Source organism: Lithobates pipiens, unplaced genomic scaffold (assembly GCF_037356315.1).
Source record: "Lithobates pipiens isolate NorthernLeopardFrog02 unplaced genomic scaffold, aLitPip1_a1.2 Scaffold_18, whole genome shotgun sequence".
In the NCBI taxonomy this organism is placed as follows: domain Eukaryota; kingdom Metazoa; phylum Chordata; class Amphibia; order Anura; family Ranidae; genus Lithobates; species Lithobates pipiens.
The window spans coordinates 634,440,543-634,460,671 of NW_027507758.1; the positions used below are offsets into that span (position 1 = coordinate 634,440,543).

Below are 20,129 nucleotides of genomic sequence, written 5' to 3' on the forward strand. Positions count from 1 at the left end.
TTGCACCTTAGGTGTAGTGGAAAAACATTCCAGAAAATATTTTACTGCAGAGATTCCCATAGCGTGCGGAATTATAGTGTACAAAGAAGACACGTCTGCTGTAACCAAAAAGGTTGAAGCACCTACTTTCAATTCAGACAATAAATTGATTACATGTCTGGTGTCCTTAATGTATGATGGCATAAGTTGGACCATAGGTTGAAGAAAGAAATCTATATATTTGCCCACCCAGGCCGTGATGGAGTCGATACCACTCACAATCGGACGGCTCGGGGGGCAAGTAAGACTCTTATGGATCTTAGAGAGATAATAAAGTATGGGGGCTCGTGCTGCTTTGGGGATCAGGAAAGTTTTTTCCTTTTCGTTCAATATGCTCAAACGAGAACCCCTATCAACCAATAGTTGTAATGTTTTTTTATATTGAATTATTGGATTACCTGGAAGGGTCGCATAGGTATCTCTATCGTCCACTATCCTATGCATCTCCGTCAGGTAATCTTTCTGGTCTAAAACTACTATGCCCCCCCTTTGTCCGCTGGACGTATTACCAAATTTTTATTTTTGCATAATGAATCTAAACCCTCTTCCAAATTTCTTTCCATTTTGATATTTTTAATTTTGATGGACTCTAAGTCACGCAAAAGAACATCTCTAAAAACCCTAACCGAAGGGGCCAATACCCCCGGAGGGTTAAAGGTAGATGCATTGGAGAGGCCTGTATGTATATATTGATGTTGAATACTTTCATGTTGAACAGTTGAGATGGACGAAAAATGTCTCTTTATATTGATAGTGCGAACAAACTTATGGATAATCATATAAGTTTGATGTCTGGTGTCCTTAATGTATGATGGCATAAGTTGGACCATAGGTTGAAGAAAGAAATCTATATATTTGCCCACCCGGGCCGTGATGGAGTCGATACCACTCACAATCGGACGATGAGGGTGATTTGAGTGGATTGTTTATGCGACTGAAAAATCTTACAGTCTCAGAAATACACACTCAGTGGGACATTGTTTTTCTGGAAACCTACATCAATAAAAGTATGGTCCCTCGGAGTTTACGTTGGGAGGTGTGCCCCCAAAAAGGCGAAACAGAACTGGAGGAATGGTTCCGATATTTCAATGAGGCAGGAGTCAATTTCCTCCAGTTCCTGGTATTTAGGAAAAGCAGTAAATTAGTACGTCTAGATGGTGAGATCAAAACTCTGAAGGATATATTACTGCCACATAAAGATAAAGAGGAATATAAAGAGAGGAGTACAGCCTTGCTGAAAACATTAGATAAAGAGGAGAGGGAACAAAAAATAAAAAAAATAAAAAAGTTCAACAGGGACTTTGAGGACTACCAGGCCAATAGGGTTTTTGAATGGCAAAAGAAATTGGGAGAGGAATCAACATTACGTTCTGATTCACAAATGGAAATGGGAACGCAGGACAGAGGTATTTCGGAACAAGAATCCGATCAAATACAACATGTACCTATAGTAAATCAGGGTCAGAGAACTCCAAAGAAACCCGTAAGAAAACTCAGTAAAAAAGAGAGAAGGGTTTCCTACTCATCTCCGCAGAGAAACCCTAATACTGGGAAAACTGGACAACAATATCGTAACCCTGGGGGGAATCATCCACCCCCTTATAGACAGACGGGGCATTATGACAGGGAATATCGTCAGCCCTTTAACCCAGAGCATTCCCATTACGGTAGAGACCCTTATGTAAATGGAGGGAGAATGGATAGACCTTTTAATCATTATACACCTAATGAAAGACCTTTTTATGGTGTACCACCGAGTTACCATGGAGGTTCTCGACCTTTCCATGATAATTGGAGAGGGGAGGATTTTGAATATGGAGTGGAGACCCGTAATCGTTTCTTCCCCCTATACGATAGGGAGGGCCCTACGAACCAATATTCTCAAAATTACGTACAGAAAGCGAGAGAATATGGTGAGTCTAGAATTGAACCCTCTAGGCCTGTGGTGAGTAATCAAACCCAGCAGAATTGGGGTTTTCCCAAAGCAAATCAGGGCATAAAAAGGGCAATAGAAAACAAAGAGGAACCAGAGGGGGGAGGAGAGCACAATCAAAAAAAATCAAAGAAGTAAATGGGGACGGTATTTTTAACCTCAGCTCTCAGACCCTTACTACAGCTGAAATAGCCCTTCTCAATAAGGGACTAAAATTTGCTCCCCCTAAGAAACTGAATAAGTTTCAAACTTATATGGATATCCATAAGTTTGTTCGCACTATCAATATAAAGAGACATTTTTCGTCCATCTCAACTGTTCAACATGAAAGTATTCAACATCAATATATACATACAGGCCTCGCCAATGCATCTACCTTTAACCCTCCGGGGGTATTGGCCCCTTCGGTTAGGGTTTTTAGAGATGTTCTTTTGCGTGACTTAGAGTCCATCAAAATTTAAAATATCAAAATGGAAAGAAATTTGGAAGAGGGTTTAGATTCATTATGCAAAAATAAAAATTTGGTAATACGTCCAGTGGACAAAGGGGGGGGCATAGTAGTTTTAGACCAGAAAGATTACCTGACGGAGATGCATAGGATAGTGGACGATAGAGATACCTATGCGACCCTTCCAGGTAATCCAATAATTCAATATAAAAAAACATTACAACTATTGGTTGATAGGGGTTCTCGTTTGAGCATATTGAACGAAAAGGAAAAAACTTTCCTGATCCCCAAAGCAGCACGAGCCCCCATACTTTATTATCTCCCTAAGATCTATAAGAGTCTTACTTGCCCCCCGGGCCGTCCGATTGTGAGTGGTATCGACTCCATCACGGCCCGGGTGGGCAAATATATAAATTTCTTTCTTCAACCTATGGTCCAACTTATGCCATCATACATTAAGGACACCAGACATGTAATCAATTTATTGTCTGAATTGAAAGTAGGTGCTTCAACCTTTTTGGTTACAGCAGACATGTCTTCTTTGTACACTATAATTCCGCACGCTATGGGAATCTCTGCAGTAAAATATTTTCTGGAATGTTTTTCCACTACACCTAAGGTGCAACAATCTTTTATTATGGATCTTTTGGAATACGCAGCTAGCCATAATTATTTTTGGTTTGAACATAATTATTATAGACAGATTCGTGGCGTAGCCATGGGGGCGAAATATGCCCCCAGTCTTGCCAATTTGTTTCTAGCTAAGTGGGAGGAGGACGTCGTCTATAAGGATAGGAGTCCTCACCTGGCCTTTTGGGCTAGGTATATAGACGACGTCCTCCTCCTATGGGATGGGACTGTTCTGGAGCTGGAGGAATTTTTTGGATATTTAAACAATAACGAGAGGGGTATAAATTTTACATATGAGGCGAACCAAGAAAAAATAAATTTCTTGGATCTAACCATCTGTAAAAGTGCTGATACTCTTAAAACCGTCTCCTTTTTTAAGAAGACGGATCGGAATGCGTTTATTCCTAAAGGGAGCTGCCATCATGATGTTTGGTTGGATTCGGTTCCAAAGAGCCAATTTTTAAGAATGAGGCGAAATTGCACTGATCTTACTGACTATAAGTTTCAGGCAGATATTATTAAAAATAGGCTAATTGAGAAGGGATATGAAGTTGAGACACTAAATCAGATAATGCAGCAAATAGGAGAAATCGATCGCTCTACCTTACTAACTGCAGGTCAGAACAACAATAAGAAGGGGAGGGAGAGACCAGTTATACCCTTCATCACTACCTTTTCAACCCAACATTACCTTATCAAAAAACTGCTTCGCAAACATTGGCACTTGCTGGGCAATGACAGGATTATTAAAACTTTCCTACCAGCCAGGCCACAGTTGGTTTTCAGGGGAGTTCCTTCGCTCCGAGATATTATTGCCCCAAATGTCGTTGATCCGCCCACTAAGAAGATCTCTTCCTTTCAGAATTTGTCAGGGTATCATCAGTGTCGCAGATGTCAAATCTGCGCACTGAACAAAAGCAAACAGAGGAAGACGGAATCATTTATTTCCACCAGTACATCTAGAGAACATAAAATTGAACCGTTCATTACGTGTAGTTCCACAGGGGTGGTGTATCTTTTACAATGTCCCTGTGGTTTTCAATATATAGGCAGGACTAAACGCACCATGCAAGTGCGTTTAGGTGAACATCTAACCAATATACGAAATGGTTTCAGGTTCCATTCAGTGTCAAAACATTACGCTATTCACCATAATCGTAACCCGGCGAACACATTGTTCCTGGGAATAGATAAGTATAGTGCTCACTGAAGGGGAAGCTCTCTGGTGAGAGAGCTATCTAGGTTGGAGATGAATTGGATACATAGGGTACGATGCTATACCCCGTATGGTCTTAATGTAGAAGTGGATGTTAACGCTTTTATTGATAACAGCTAGCTGATAATTGAGTGAATGAAATACTGTGAACCCACTGTGAGTTTCTGTCAGGCCCAAGTCAAAAGTTTTTTTTGTATATCCTCTTGGATGTGCAAATGTAAGTGGGCAAAAAGAATCCCTTTGTTTTGGGTTTGTTGCTGTTTTGTTGCTGTTTTTTGGTAAAGGAAGGAATAGCGCAAATTAATAAAAAACATCTTGAAGTTTTTTTTGTTGAGGTTTTTTGTTGGAGAAATGTATTCGTATTAGAACAACGTTTTCTTTTCTTTTTGGTATCACGAATATGGGGAACCTATTTTTTATAGGGGTAACTCAAGGTGACCAATAAATAATAAAAAATATACAAAAAAAATTCTGTACAATAAATTCATCTATGAAAGTTCTTTGAACTAAATATGATATGCATATACACTCTATGGGATATTTCCCGTGATATGTATATTATTGGCTGGTAGTCCTAGAGGGTTTCTTATTTTTTTTATTTTTATTTTTTCTTCATTTTTATTTTTATTTTTAATGATATTATTTTTCATAATATGATAATTATTATTGTTTAATTTTTTAATCCCCAATTTTTATTTTTATTTCAAATAATTAAATTTCTATTTTTTTATATATATATACTTTTTCTGCAATACATTAAATCTTAATACTGATCTGAATACACCAACCGATATTAAGTATGGTGGACGCTCTTGATATTTAGTCAGAGGTACGGTAATTCTTGCCCTGATTTAATGTCCCTGTTTTCAGTTCCAGATATATATAAAAAAAAGGGGGAGAAAAAAAAGACGTTTTATTTAGGATTATTTTTACTCGGTTTTAAATATTCGTTCGTTTTTAAATGCAAATTGAACTTTTCGTTCGGGTAGGTAATGTAAACCTTAGGATCTGATCGTTCACAATATAGTGGAAGGTATGTGGAGATAACATTTGCATACCTGCCCATTATGGTATTGAGATCTGCCCTTACTTGACATGGCCTTCAGAAGCTCAGAGTGGGGCGGAACTAATTATCTGTGGTGTTATTTAATGCGGTGAGTCAATGCGCCGCCCGTGCCCCTGGAAGACGTCAGTTGTGACGAAACGGCGTAGGGAGGAGTGGCGTATTGACGTCACCGCGTTCCACGTTGAACCCGGAAGCAACGGGCAGCGTTCACGAAGCCGGCCGGCAATATTGTTGTTTGTAACTCAGCGAACTGTTTTCTCAGTTGGATGTAAGTGCAACCTTTTATTTATATATTAAACATAAGAATTTACTACACTATGGCGACACTTCTTGTTTCTGTATGTACCGGGCAATGAGTGGTGTGGCCGTAGGACCAGTCCAAACGTCTGAACAGAGCTTTATCCTCCTGGTGGTCCATGCGCAGAAGGAGTACTTTCTTATTGTGGCCATATCTGGTCTCTGTGATGGGACCAGTCTAGCTGGTAAGCGGCAGTGATATTGGTGGTGGAGTTCTGTTTTCTGCATCTTTGAGGACACCTTTTTCCTTTACCGGTGTGGTGTGTTTCACGGTGGAAACTACAATCAAAAAGAATCTATTTCTCTATATGAAATGAACTTTTTTGTGTGTAGATGGTGATATAAAAAATTTTTTTTTGAATATTATTATTTTTTGAATATACACATTTTTTTAATTAGAGTTTGGTATAATATTGTTTGATACTGTTTTTTAGTATTTTATTTTTCACAAATAATTTTTGGATCATTTTTAGCGCAGCTTTTTGAAAATTAACTAGAATACATATTGGCCTAAACTGATGAATACATTTTTTCCTTGGGATATTTATTATAGCATAAAGTAAAAAAAAAATTTTTTTTTTATTTCAAAATTGTCGCTCTTTTTTTGTTTATATCGCAAAAAATTAAAACTGCAGAGGTGATCAAATACCATCAAAATAAAGCTCTATTTGTGGGAGAAAAAGGACGTAAATTTTGTTTGTGTACAGCATCGCAAGACCGTGCAATTGTCAGTTAAATTGATGCAGTGCCATATCGCAAAAAATGGCCTGATCATTAACAGGGAAAATCTTTTGGTCTGTAAGTGGTTAATCCCTTGCCTACAGGGCACTTCCACCCCCTTCCTGCCCAGGCCAATTTTCAGCTTTCAGCACTCTCACACTTTGAATGACAATTGCGTGGTCATGCAACTCTGTCACCATGTGAAATTTTTATTATTATTTTCTTCATACAAATAGAGCTTTATTTTGGTCGTACTTATTCACTGCTGTTTTTTTTACTAGAAAAGTAAAGCCATTCTGGGCGCTGTCCTCCCAGAACGTCCTAATTTGACGGTGGGCGGGTGGCAAGTGGTTAAAGTAGTACTGAAAGCAGAGACTTTTTTCATGGATATAATAATTTTAAATATAATGCACAATACTAGTACATTTTTACTTTATGTAATAGTAATGCCTTCTATTACCTCCAGTCTATCAGCCTCCACCTTCTCTGGGTTCAGATGCTGATCTTCCCTGCACAGAGCCCTTAAAGTCATTGCAAATGTTGGGCTTATTTTTTTAACAAACTTGTCATACTTACCTGCTCTGTTTAATGGTTTTGCACAGAGCAGCCCTGATTCTCCACTTTTGGACTCCCCCAATTCTGGCTTCTCCTTCCTTCAGAGTTCCCCTATAGGAAGCTGCAAAGTATAGTATAGAGTTCTCCTATAGGAAGCCGCAAAGTATAGTATAGAGTTCCCTTATAGGAAGCTGCAATGCATAGTATAGAGTTCTCCTATAGGAAGCCGCAAAGTATAGTATAGAGTTCCCATATAGGAAGCTGTAATGTAAAGTATAGAGTTCCCCTATAGGAAGCCGCAAAGTATAGTATAGAGTTCTCCTATAGGAAGCCACAAAGTATGGTATAGAGTTCCCCTATAGGAAGCCACAAAGTATAGTATAGAGATCCCCTCTATAGGAAGCCACAAAGTATAGTATAGAGTTGCCCTATAGCAAGATAAAAAAATCTTATGCCTTTAGAATCACTGGCTTGCTTCTCTTGCCAAGGACTACATGTCCCATGTTATCACATTATTATCACCATGTAAAAGTCTGTGCTCGAATCAAATCATCAGATATAAAATGTCCAGCTGGTAGAAAATGGGTGCAAAAGAAGTTAGGACTATGTAATGTACAACTTGTTATAGAGGATACAACGTTTAGGATTTTATAGTATCAGAATTATGTAATATACAACATAGAGTATACAGTGCAGGGGTCAGAAGTATGTAATGTACAACATAAATTATATAGTGTAAGGGTCAGGATATTGGTATTCAGTAATCAGTGGAAGATTAAATGTTTACTTGAGACAAGTTACAGAGAATTGTTCTGTCAGAGATCTTACTAAACCCAGGCACGAGGAAGAAGACCCAAAGCACATACCCCAGGTGCCAAGGTCTAGTAATGTCTATGGTGAAAATGAAAATTTTGCTGTCAGCTGAACCCCAGATTCTCCTTAAATTGTGTCTGCAGCACAGAGAAGGAAGATTATCCGAGCAAAATACAGGAATACAGGACGGGGAACACAGCTCGGGAAAGTGACCAGGGTATTATCAGGCTGATATCACCCAATCCTTGCCCTACTCTGGACCAATCAGTGAGCAGTATGGGTGGAGGAATGTATTTAGTGTTAATGACCAACCTGTGCTTATCTCTGTGGGAGTGTCCTCCTCTTTAAATGTCCTCGTTATTCCATCCTCCTCCATAGACTGCTGATCATCCCTCACATACCTCTCTTCTTCTTCTGCTTTAACCTCAAATTCTATATCAATTGGATCTCCACTCTAAATCAAGAAAATTAGATAGAATATCAATTGTAAAATATAATCTTTATTATTGTGACATCACATAAAATATCTACACATCGGTGTTGATTTACTAAAGGCAAATCCACTAGGCACAACAAGTGTACTTGGAAGTGCAGTCACTGTTGCTCTGAGGGGGAGATCTGAAATGAGGGGAAGCTCTGCTGATTTCTATCATCCAATCATGCTGTTTTTTTTTATGTTCCCCTCAGCTCTACGACTGCACTTCCAAGTTCACCTGTAGTGCACAGTGGATTTGCCTTAAGTAAATAAATCCCCTTGCCTACTCAAGTTCATGTTCTAGATCAGGGCTTGAAAATTCTGCTTGCCCGCTTGCCAAATGCGAGGGTAAATTCCTTTCTGGCGAGCACAGTAATGCCCTGTACAGAGAGAGCGGGTGGCGATGTACGGGGAGGCTCTCCGGGGACCCTGATGTAAGGGTGGGCTCTCTGGGGACCCTGATGTAAGAGGGGGCTCTCTGAAGACCCTGATGTAAAGGAGGGCTCTCTGCTGACACTGATGTAAGGGGAGGCTTTCTGGGGACACTGATGTAAGGGGAGGCTCTCTGGGGACACTGATGTAAGGGGGGCTCTCTGCTGACAATAATGTAAGGAGGAGGCTCTCTGAGGACCCTGATGTAAGGGGGAGGCTCTCTGGGGACCCCGATGTAAGGGGGAGGCTCTCTGGGGAACCTGATGTAAGGGGGAGGCTCTCTGGGGACCCTGATGTAAGGGGAGACTCTCTAGGGACCCTTATGTAAGGGGAGGCTCTCTGGGAATCCTGATGTATGGGGGCGCACTTTGGGGACCCTGATGTAAGGGGGCGCTCTCTTTTGCTAAAGAAAAATATAATTTCATAAGCTTTAAGGGGGGGTTGGGGGACGAACCTGGGCAAGGTTTGGTGGGGCAACTGGTGGAGAGTAAGGTTTTGGCCTGGCTAGTAGGTCTAGACTTGAAATGATAAGCCCTGTTCTAGATGATCCACCCTACCGACCTTGTAACAGTGAGGTATGGTGTGATCTTCCTGTGTGGAATCCCGGGAATACAGAGGATGGGGTGATGTCTCTGGTGGGTTCCTGGTATTAGGTGGCTCCATCATATCATTGTGTCCTTCTGAAAACTCCTTCATCACTCCATACCCCTCATCCTCCTCTTTATACTCTTCTTTAACATCAATATTATCATCCCTGAGAATTCCACTCTGAAAGATATAATAAAACATTCATTGTAATGTGCTGTCAAACATGTATAAATCAGAACTACCAATAATAATAATAATCTACCCTATTATGGTGAGGGATGGTGTGACCTTCCTGTGTGGAATCCCAGGAATACAGAGGACGGGGACGTCTCTCTGGTGGGTTTCTGTATCTGGATGTCTCCACCATGGTGTCCTGGTACATATCTTTGTGTTCTTTTAGATACTCTGACTCCTCCATCACCCCCTCTTCATCATCCTCCTCTTTTATCTCTTCTTTAACTTCAACTTTAGAATCTCTCAGGTTTCCACTCTGAATATAGAATACAAATGACATCAATGGTAACAATGCAGATAATGTACAGATCCTGATACCATAAGTGATTGTTCCTCATCTACCTGATGATGGTGGGGGATGGTGTGACCTTCCTGTGTGGAATTTCGGGAATACAGAGGACGGGGACATTTCTCCTCTGGTGGGTTCCCATTACTGGATCCATCTGTAGGAAACACACACACTGACTGAATACATTGTTTCTATGTGTTTATCAGATGATGGGGGGTCTAGGTACTGCTCTCTCCTTTACAATAAAGTCTCCTCTTACCCAGTGATGTGAGGGGTGGCTGATTGTCCATTATGACGTTTTTGTAGAGATCCTTGTGTCCTTCTAAATACTCCCACTCCTCCATGGAGAAATACACAGTGATATCCTGACACCTTATAGGAACCTGACACACACAATGATACAGTCACCATCCAGACACATCCCTTGTCTGTTACTGGATAATGTCCCAGAATTCCCAGCACCGCTCACCTCTCCTTGATGATCTCTCTTGGTGACTTCTACAATCTTCTTTGTATTTCTCTATTCTATCAGGGTGGGAGGTGGATGCAATGTGATGTTCATATGACCACCGGACTTCGCAGGAGAAAACTCTAGATCTGAACACAAATAGTAAAATCAAATGATATTCCCAGAATCCTCCTCACCTCATCATTCAGGTCTCCATTTTATTAAAGCCCAACTTCAGACTGAGGTATAATTTACCCACACAGGACCCCCCACACTATGCAGGTTAAAAGCTTGTATCAGACATTCTGATGTCATTGCATACAATGCAAGACCAACAGTTTTGCTTTGCTAGTGAGGATGCGAAGGGTCCACCCACATCCTAAGAGCACCAGAAAAAAAGGTAGATGGAGGAACATTGGGAGGAGGAGCTGTGAGGTCAGTGTGATGTCATAGGACATATAGACTCTGGATGGAGGGACATTTGGATGGGGAGATTTGAGGGGTCCTCTATATGAGGCTCTCATGCAAATCAAATCATTGTTCCTGGGTGTGTCCTACCTCTCCTAAACTGAAGCGTGAACTTTGACCTTTACCATACAGAAATCTGTCAGGAATCTGTGAAAGTAAGCTCTCATGTGATCAGGTGATGTTGAGAGAAACGGAGTGTAAATAGCAGACAATTATCTCCAGAGATCCTAATGTTGGGGATGGATTTTGCTGAGTGCTGGTGCAAAGTTTCCACCCCCCCAGGATCACTGCAGGTGTGGAGAAAAGCTGTGTAAGAGGATATGGAAGAGAGATGAGGAGGAGATCCAGGAATCAGGATAAAGGTCAGGACAAGCAACAGGCGAGCGCATCCAAGAGATGAAACCGGGGTCACTAGACAGAAAATCAATCCAAGGAAACAACAGGCAGGACGAGGAATAGCAAGAAGGAGCTCAGAGACAAATGAGAATATTGCTCAGCCAATGGAAGATTATCTCAGCATGACTTACATAATGAAGGAGATGAGGGGGAGGGGAGGAAGTCACTTACGGTGACCACAGATACATGGAAATTCAGCTGGTTCAGCAGGGATCGGTCACATTTCCATCCATGTGTGGTCACTGCCGGATGAAAGTCACTCCATCAGCGGCTGTAGCCAATAGCTTCATCACTGATCTGTGTATTCTGAGAGAGGAGGAGCACCCCCCCCCCCATTCTCAGAATAGTGCAGCGGGGAGGATTACCCCATCCCCCTCCAATGTGTAGATGGGTTCAGTTTTATTTCTCTCATCCCACTGACTGAACGATAAAACTGAACCATGTATGGCCAGATTTGTAAGCAAGATATATCAATCATTACCTGATCCCTCCTGAAGGGGTTAATCTACGGATTACCTCCTCTGACGGCAGATCTTGCAACGTGTCTTCTCTCTACGTACTACCAAATGGAATGTCCTGTCTGTAGCTGACATCACGTCCTGTCTGTATTCCATAGAGATTTCCTGTCTGGGTAGAAGTCAGATTACCACCCTGTGGAGCTCAGAGGAACTTCAGCCTTGAGAAACGTCTTGTAGTGTAAATGCGGCCTTGTGGTGTGTGTATATGTACTGTAAATCCTTCCCCTATCTCTCCTCCCTGAGTGTTTATGAAGAGGAGGATGTCAGAAACCATGAAATCAGACCGAGACAGAAGTACAGTTAAATCACACTTGTTTACTAATAAAAGTAAAAAGAACAAACGTAGTCAAAACATAGCCAAAGTTCAGTAACCAGAATGGATAATCAGCCAAGCCAGAAAACAGGGATAGTGGAACAGCAAGCAGGATCTGGTGCCAGAAGGGATGTCAGCAAAGCCAGTCTTTTACCGCTTGCCGCCTGGCAGCTGTCATATGATGGCCAGGCGGCGCCGCTCTCGTTCTGGGAGGGTGTCATATGAGGCTCTCGCCTTCCCGGCCCACCAGAGAGTGCGCGCACTCGCATGTGCATGCTGTGTCCCTGGGGACACGATGTGCATGCCCAGTGGCCACAATGACCGCCGGGCACCCACAATGACCGCCAGGCACCCACAATTGTCCAGTAACACAGCAGGACCATGGATCTGTGTGCGTAAACACACAAATCCACGTCCTGTCAGGTGAGAGGAGACCAATGGTGTGTTCTCAGTACAGAGGAACACCGATCGGTCTCCTCCCCTTGTGAGTCCCCACCCCGTACAGTTAGAATCACTCCCTAGGAAACATAATTAACCCCTCGATCACCCCTAGTGTTAACCCCATCCCTGCCAGTCACATTTATACAGTAATCAATGCATTTTTATAGCACCGATCGCTGTATAGATGTGAATGGTCCCAAAAATATTTCAAAAGTGTCCAATATGTCCGTCGCAATATCGCAGTCATGATAAAAATCGCAGATCGCCGCCATTACTAATAAAAAAAAATAATAATAATAAAAATTCTATAAATCTATCCCCTATTTTGTAGTCACTATAACTTTTGCACAAACCAATCAATATACGCTTATTGCAAATTTTTTACCAAAAATATGTAGAAGAAAACATATTGGCCTAAACTGAGGAAAAAATTTGTTTTAAAAAAATTGGATATTTATTATAGCAAAAAGTAAAAAATATTGTGTTTTTTTCAAACTTGTCACTCTTCTTTTGTTTATAGCGCAAAAAAAATAAAAACCGCAGAGGTGATCAAATACAACCAAAATAAAGCTCTATTTGTGGGAAAAAATTACAACAATTTAAAATTTCATCTGGGTACAGTGTTGCATGACCGTGCAATTGTCATTCAAAGTGTGACAGCGCTGAAAGCTGAAAAATGGCCTGGGCAGGAAAGGGGTGAAAGTGCACTGTATTGAGGTGGTTAAACAGGAATTCAAGAGATAGTACAGGAGGCTTCCACAAGTGCTCCTTAAAAGAGAGTCTTTGTCTGAGTCTGGAGTCAATGAGGATGGCAAACGTGATCAACTTCTCCAGCTCAGTGGGTATATCTCGGGCTGCTATCTCATCCTTGATGGAATCTGAGGGACCATAAGAACAAGCAGCCATGAGGGCTTCATTGTTCCAAGCAACCTTTGCTGCCAGAGTACGGAATTCAATGGCGTAGACGGCAACAGTTCTCATACTCTGTTTGATGGACATGAGGCACTTGGCAGCAGAAGCGGAGCATGCGAGAACACCAAATACCCTTTTAAAGGAGGCTACAAACTCAGGGTGACTCAAGACAACAGGTTTTTGCACCTCCCATAGAGGGTTAGCCCAGGCCAAGGCTCTCTCAGAAAGCAAAGATATCATGAAACCTACTTTGCTTCTGTCCATGGGAAACGCCCGGGGTAGCATCTCAAAGTATATCTCAACCTGGTTGAGAAACCCTCTGCATTGAACTGGATTGCCCCCAAATCGCTGGGGAAGCAGAGCAGAACTAGACATACTGCTTATAGAGGTAATACTCAAGGCAGGTGCCTGCACAGAGACTGGTGCAGCAGCAGGGATGGCCTGCAATTCAGGTTGTACCGGAGCAGCCACAGTGGGGGATTCTAGGTGACCTGTTGCGACTCATGGCAAACTGATCCATGCAGTGATCTTGCTCATCCAATCTGGAAAAAATATTACCAACAAGTGGATTGACTGTATCTTTTGAATTCATGGCCTTCGCCTACTGTCAGAAACCATGAAATCAGACCAAGACAGAAGTGCAGTTAAATCACACTTGTTTAATAATAAAAGTTAAAAAAAAACATAGCCAGAGTTCAGGAACCAGAATGGATAGTCAGCCAAGCCAGAAGTCAGGGATCAAAGTAGTGGAACAGCAAGCAGGGATGTCAACAAAGCCAGTCTTTAAGCAGGAACGCAAGAGATAGTTTCTTGTGATGTGACCAAGGTGAAGGCAGAGCTCCTCTGTACAGTAGGCAAGACTGACGAGCAGGATATCATCAACAGCTGAGTAACTGTGGAGAGAGATGGGAGCTGGCAATTAGCCGACAGCTGAGCGGCCAGCTCAGAGAAGGAAGGGCTGAGCAACAGTAGAGCTCTGAGTGTGTATGAAGGGGCGAAGCTCTGAGTGTGTATGAAGAGGCGGAGCTCTGAGTGTGTATGAAGAGGCGGAGCTCTGAGTGTGTATGAAGAGGCGGAGCTCTGAGTGTGTATGAAGAGGCGGAGCTCTGAGTGTGTATGAAGAGGCAGAGCTCTGAGTGTGTATGAAGAGGCAGAGCTCTGAGTGTGTATGAAGAGGCAGAAACCTGAATATGTATAAAGAGGCCGACCTCTGAGTGTGTTTATAGAGGCAGCGCTCTGAGTGTGTATGAAGAGGCGAAGCTCCTGCTGGAACAGCGGTCAGGAGGAGGAAGCCAAGTCTAGGAGGGAGATGACAGAAAGAGCAGCAGACTTGCAGGATTGAGCGAGGAGGATCCGGTTCCTTTGCCATCGGAGATGAGGAGAGTGTGAAGGATGTTGGTGACTCTGGTAGATGAAAAGCTGGGAGTCATATTGCTCTTGTGAGTGGGGAAGCACCACTAAGTGGGCGCCCTCACCATCACGTGTGTAAGAGGAGGAAGAAGGTGTGGCTACACTACAGCTGGCACAGTTTGGGGCACCGAACACTTTACACCTTTTCATTGATTGGTGGACTTTTTTAGTAAAATAAGTTAATTGAAGTAGATGCAAAGTGGAAGCAGTGGACTTGCAGAAAACACTATATTGAGCACAAAATATTGTATGATTACATGAATTTGCACAGGTTTATAGTTTATTTAATAAAGCAGCAAATATTATAAGATCAAAGAAGTGGGAAGCAGTGGATCTTCAGGGAACATCATCTTGAGCACAAAGCACTTGATGTTTTATATGAATTTGCACATGGTTCAGTTTACTTAATTTATTGATAAACACCATAAGATCAATGAAGTAGGTGTAAAGTGGAAGCAGTAGATCTGAAGAGAATATTATTTGAGCCCCTAGCACTTTATATATGAATGTCTCCACATATTGTAGTGTATTTGTGATGATTTATGTGCACACACAATAGGACAGCGCTGTGACACATAATGCTTTTCTAGTTGATAAAGGGAATACTTACATTTGTTACAGCAGCAGTCCGGTATAAGTTATTTCTGTAGGTATTTGAGTTGTTACACGTAGTGAGGGTTTTTATCAATTTTTTTTAATATATATTCTTTATATCAAAAGGAGGAACATACATTACAATACATATCAACAATTGTATAAATACCTGGTTCCTTTCTTATCAACTATCAATTCAAGTAGGATATTATTACTTCTCCAAGTATACCCTTCAAAATAAACATGTAGCGATAACACTTTGGACAAAGTGTCTGTCATGTACAAATCTATTTTTTGCCTCAGAACAGTAGTGGGGTTCTGAGGGTTAATTAAGTAGGTTAAAGCGGAGGTCCACCCTAAAGTGGACCTTCCGCTCATCGGAACCCTCCCCCCCTTCGGCGCCACAATTGGCACCTTTCAGGGGGGAGGGGGGTGCAGGTACCTGTACAGTACAGGTATCTGCACCCACTTCCGGGATAGCTCTCTGCGGAAAGGGGCGTAGATTACGCCCCTTTCCGAAAGTCCCCCCCCCGCTACCTGCTGGGAAACACACAGATCCCAGAGGCAGCGGGTCCATCCTTATTGCGCAGCGCGACTCGCGCATGCGCAGTAGGGAAACGGGAAATGAAGCTGAAAGGCTCCACTTCCTGATTCCCATACCCAAGATGGTGGCGGCAGCACCCGAGAGACGATCGAGAGATTGGCTTCGGGTGCCGACATCGCGGGCGCGCTGGACAGGTAAGTGTCACTATTTTAAAAGTCAGCAGCTGCAGTATTTGTAGCTGCTGGCTTTTAAAAAAAACGCGGAGTCCCGGCGGACTCCCGCTTTAACTTTGACATCAGTTTGGCTGGGCTGTGTTAGAGTTCTGCTTGGTCATGTGTACAGTTAGGTCCACATGACAGGCTCAGAACCAGGCCTGGTTGGATGTTTTGGGTATCAGCTTCCCCGGAGCCAATCAGTGGGTGTGCCGGGCCCCGCTGAGGAGTCTGGGGAAGGGTACTTAAGATGTTGAAGTCGCGTGTTCTAGGTTAGTTCATGAGGCCCTAGTGGTCTGTTCCTGATTCTGGACTGGGGTAGCCCCGCAAGGGGTCCTGTTCATGGGAGCGTTCATCGCTCCGCAACATGCTTCGGTTGGCTAACCCCTCTCTCGGCTTGGAGGGGCACCACAGCTCGTGTAAGGGAGGACTCTTCGGAGGAGGGCCAACAAGAGTCCGCACAGACCCCCCCATCAGCGTCCGCACAGACCCCCCCCTTACATCAGAGTCTGCACAGACCCCCCCCTTACAGAGTCCGCACAGACCTCCCCCGTTACATCAGAGTCCACACAGACCCCCCCCTTACATCAGAGTCCACACAGATCCCCCCTTACATCAGAGTCCACATAGATCCCCCCTTACATCAGAGTCCGCACAGACCCCCCCTTACATCAGAGTCCGCACAGATCCCCCCATCAGAGTCCGCACAGATCACCCCCTTACATCAGAGTCCGCACAGATCCCCCCCATCAGAGTCCGCACAGACCCCCCCTTACATCAGAGTCCGCAAAGACCACCCCTTACATCAGAGTCCATACAGATCCCCTTACATCAGAGTCCGCACAGACCCCCCCATCAGAGTCCGCACAGACCCCCATCAGAGTCCACACAGACCCCCCCCTTACATCAGAGACCGCAAAGACCCCCCCCTTAAATCCGAGTCCACACAGATCCCCCCTTACATCAGAGTCCGCACAGACCCCCCCTTACATCAGAGTCCGCACAGACCCCCCCCCCCTTACATCAGAGTCCGCACAGACCCCCGCTTACATCAGAGTCCGCACAGATCCCCCCTTACATCAGAGTCCGCACAGATCCCCCTTACATCAGAGTCCGCACAGACCCCCCCCTTACATCAGAGTCCCGCACAGACCCCCCCCTTACATCAGAGTCCGCACAGACCCCCCCTTACATCAGAGTTCGCACAGACCCCCCTAACAGAGTGCGAGCTGAAATGGGGGTGTCGTTAATGTAGTATGACACTCCACAATCAAGCAATAATACAAAACAGCCAATAAGTTCCTAGAGAATGCCTCTCAAATTTTTGCCCACAATAAGCCAACTTTCAGCAATACCTCACGACTTTCCAGCAGCTACTAAAGGCCTCTCTTCTATTTGTGAGTCCTCCTGTCTTTAATAGGCTGGTTTAGGGGGATTACCTGCCCTCCAAATTAACCCCTTATTAGCCATGTTCCAGGCTGACTCTCTATAACTGCTGTAAGCATCTAATTCTTTTTGTGACAGTGCCCCACAGAGATCATTTATTAATGCCATTAATATCAGAATGTGATATTAAGCAGACCCCAATCTAACATGTTGGGAGGCATGTCTCATTCTCTAACTACTGAACGATTTCTGTGAGCACTAGAGATAAGCAAACCTGTCAGGATTCACTTTGAGCCAGGTTTAAGGGAACTCAGTGGGAAGTCAGCAAACCCAGAGCTTAGTGCCAAACCCCAGTGAAGTCTATAGGAAGAGAAAATACCTGTTTTCTTTCTGGACTGTTTTAAAGCGGTTCTGCACCTTAAAAAAAAATATTAAAAGCCAGCAGCTACAAATATTGCAGCTGCTGACTTTTAATAAATGGACACTTACCTGTCCCAGGGTTCAGCGTTGTCGGCGGCCGATGACGAGCGATCGCTCGTCTCTCTGCTGCCCCCGCCGCCATCCTCTGTCAGGGAATCGGGAAGTGAAGCGTTGCGGCTTCACTGCCCGGTTCCCTACTAAGCATGCGCGAGTCGCGCTGCGCGTCTCCGCTGGTCCCCGCTGTGTCCTGGCAACTGTGTGTTTCCCAGAACACACCGGGGGGGGGCATCTGCGGCGGTCTGAGGCGGTCTATCCCGGAAGTGGGTGCAGATACCTGGATTATCCAAGTAACTGCACCCCCCTCCCCCCTGAAAGGTGCCGATTGTGGCACCGGAGGGGGGAGGGATGAGATGAGCGGAACTTCCGCTTTAGGGTGGAGAACAGCTTTAAGATGTTGTTGAAAAAAAAGACATGGGTAGCTGGTGTAGACATGTCACTGGAGAAGTGGTCGGGGGGGTGTACATCTCACTTAGGTTGCTACACAGTGTGAGATGGTAAGTCCAGGATGGATCAGTTTCTCAGCAGCGATATGCTGCTGAGTTGTTAGTTAATCTTGCCGGGCCTGGGTTTATATGGAATGGCAGGTAGGTTTGGTAGAGGGACCTGTCATTCCACACCCCCCCGATCCAGTTCTGGGTTTTGGATCAGGTGAGCTTTGATCCTAATTAGCCTGGGAAGGTAAAGGCTCTGCTGGGCCTGCAGGTGATTGCTCTCAGCCAGGGAATGAACAGTCTGTGTGTTGAAGGAAGCTGCGAACGCAGCCACTGCTGGAGCTAAAACCCTCCCTGCGATATCCAGGCGAAAGACGCTGTGTTTATAAGTGTCAGATAGGTGAGAAGAACCTGTTAGTAAGCGCCCAGCCGGGCTAGGTTTTCTTTTATTTCTGTTGTACTTAAAAAAGCACGGTGTTGCCGTATGTTTTTGTTTGTTGGACTGTTTGTACCACGAATAAATGCCAAGGTCTGCTTTATAAATTCCAAGTCTGCTGTGAACTGTGTCCAAACTCACCCTACCCCGGGAAGATCCCTTACAGTTGGTGTTCGAATGCGGGCAAGACGGTTGCTAGGGGCAACGGTGTGGACAGACTTGGCTACAGCTGCTTAATGTCCTGGGTGAAAGCTGCAACTACACTCCAAGAACACTCCAGCAACATGGAGGAAATGCTGAAGCAGTTTATGCAAGTGAGTTTGCAACAACAGCAGGCGCAGACAGAGGCCAATAGACGACATGAACAGTCCATGGCTGCACAACAGCAGATGCATAAGGAAGAGTTGCAAGCTTTGCGCCAAAGCCAACAACAACTTATCGAGCACCTGATAGTAAATCGAGAGGCGCCTGTGGTTGCTAATCCACCCACAGTGAAGGGAGCCGCTCCAGAGATTTTTTTTGTGAGAAAGACTGTACAGCAAGCGCTGCAAAAGATGACTGCTGAGGACGATGTTGAGGCCTATCTAACAGTATTTGAGCGCGTGCCTGAGCGAGAGAAGTTACCAGCCGCTGAGTGGGCAGAGGTAATTGCGCCCTATTTAACAGGTGAACCTCAAAAGCCCTACTATGACCTCAGTGAGCAAGAGGTTAAGGACTATACTCGGCTAAAAGCGGAGGTACTTGCCCGACTAGGAGTTACTACTGCAGTCCGTGCCCGGAGGGTACGCAACTGGAGCTACAGTCTGGACAAATCAGCGAGGTCCCAGATGTATGACCTAATCCATTTGGCAAGAAAGTGGTTGGAGCCAGACACTTCTACTCCTGCACAAATCCTAGAGAAGGTCGTGATGGATCGCTACCTCCGAGCACTTCCTACTGACCTGCAACGCTGGGTGGGACAAGGTGATCCTAAGAATGCAAACGAACTTGTCAACCTTGTAGAGAGGTTCCAGGCGACTGAGGACTACCTCCGTGATATTCCTGCAGCATCTTCACCTCCCCGGAGCGCCAGATCTGTGCCGTCAGCTGGTAAGAGACTTCCATCTATTGGGGGAGTGTGGAGGGGTGCTGATGGAGGTAAAAGGGCTCAAGTGGTGTCTCAGGGACAAAAGACTGATGATGGTCCCGGGTGGCTAAGGGGCTCTAAAAAGGACTCCTTGCCAAGGAGACCAGGCCCTGTCCAGTGTTGGAGATGCCATGAGGCGGGACACGTGTCTGCCCATTGCCCTCTTACCACTGAACCCATGGAGTGTGACGCTAGCCGGCGTCAGTCGCTGTTTGCGGAACCATCTTGTGCTGCAGTTCCTGGACTAGAGACTGAACCGCAAATCTGAAATATTACAAT

At 44.2% G+C, this 20,129-nt stretch overlaps 1 protein-coding gene across 10 annotated transcripts in view; it reads right to left on the reverse strand.

Annotated features, from left to right (window-relative positions):
- The window catches only part of LOC143989539 (uncharacterized), a 427,264-nt gene that overhangs the window by 140,542 nt on the left and 266,593 nt on the right, over positions 1 to 20,129 (reverse strand). For 4 of the 10 annotated variants that reach the window (XM_077489700.1, XM_077489693.1, XM_077489695.1 and 1 more), the window contains 3 exons: positions 9,475 to 9,702; positions 9,186 to 9,392; positions 8,030 to 8,171 (listed from right to left, as the gene is read on the reverse strand). In XM_077489700.1, coding sequence (XP_077345826.1) covers positions 8,030 to 8,171; positions 9,186 to 9,392; positions 9,475 to 9,702 — 577 coding nt within the window. Of the gene's footprint in view, positions 1 to 8,029; positions 8,172 to 9,185; positions 9,393 to 9,474; positions 9,703 to 9,788; positions 9,890 to 9,994; positions 10,119 to 10,204; positions 10,344 to 20,129 lie in introns of those variants that run through there. The other 6 variants (XM_077489698.1, XM_077489691.1, XM_077489699.1 and 3 more) reach the window with 3 other exon arrangements.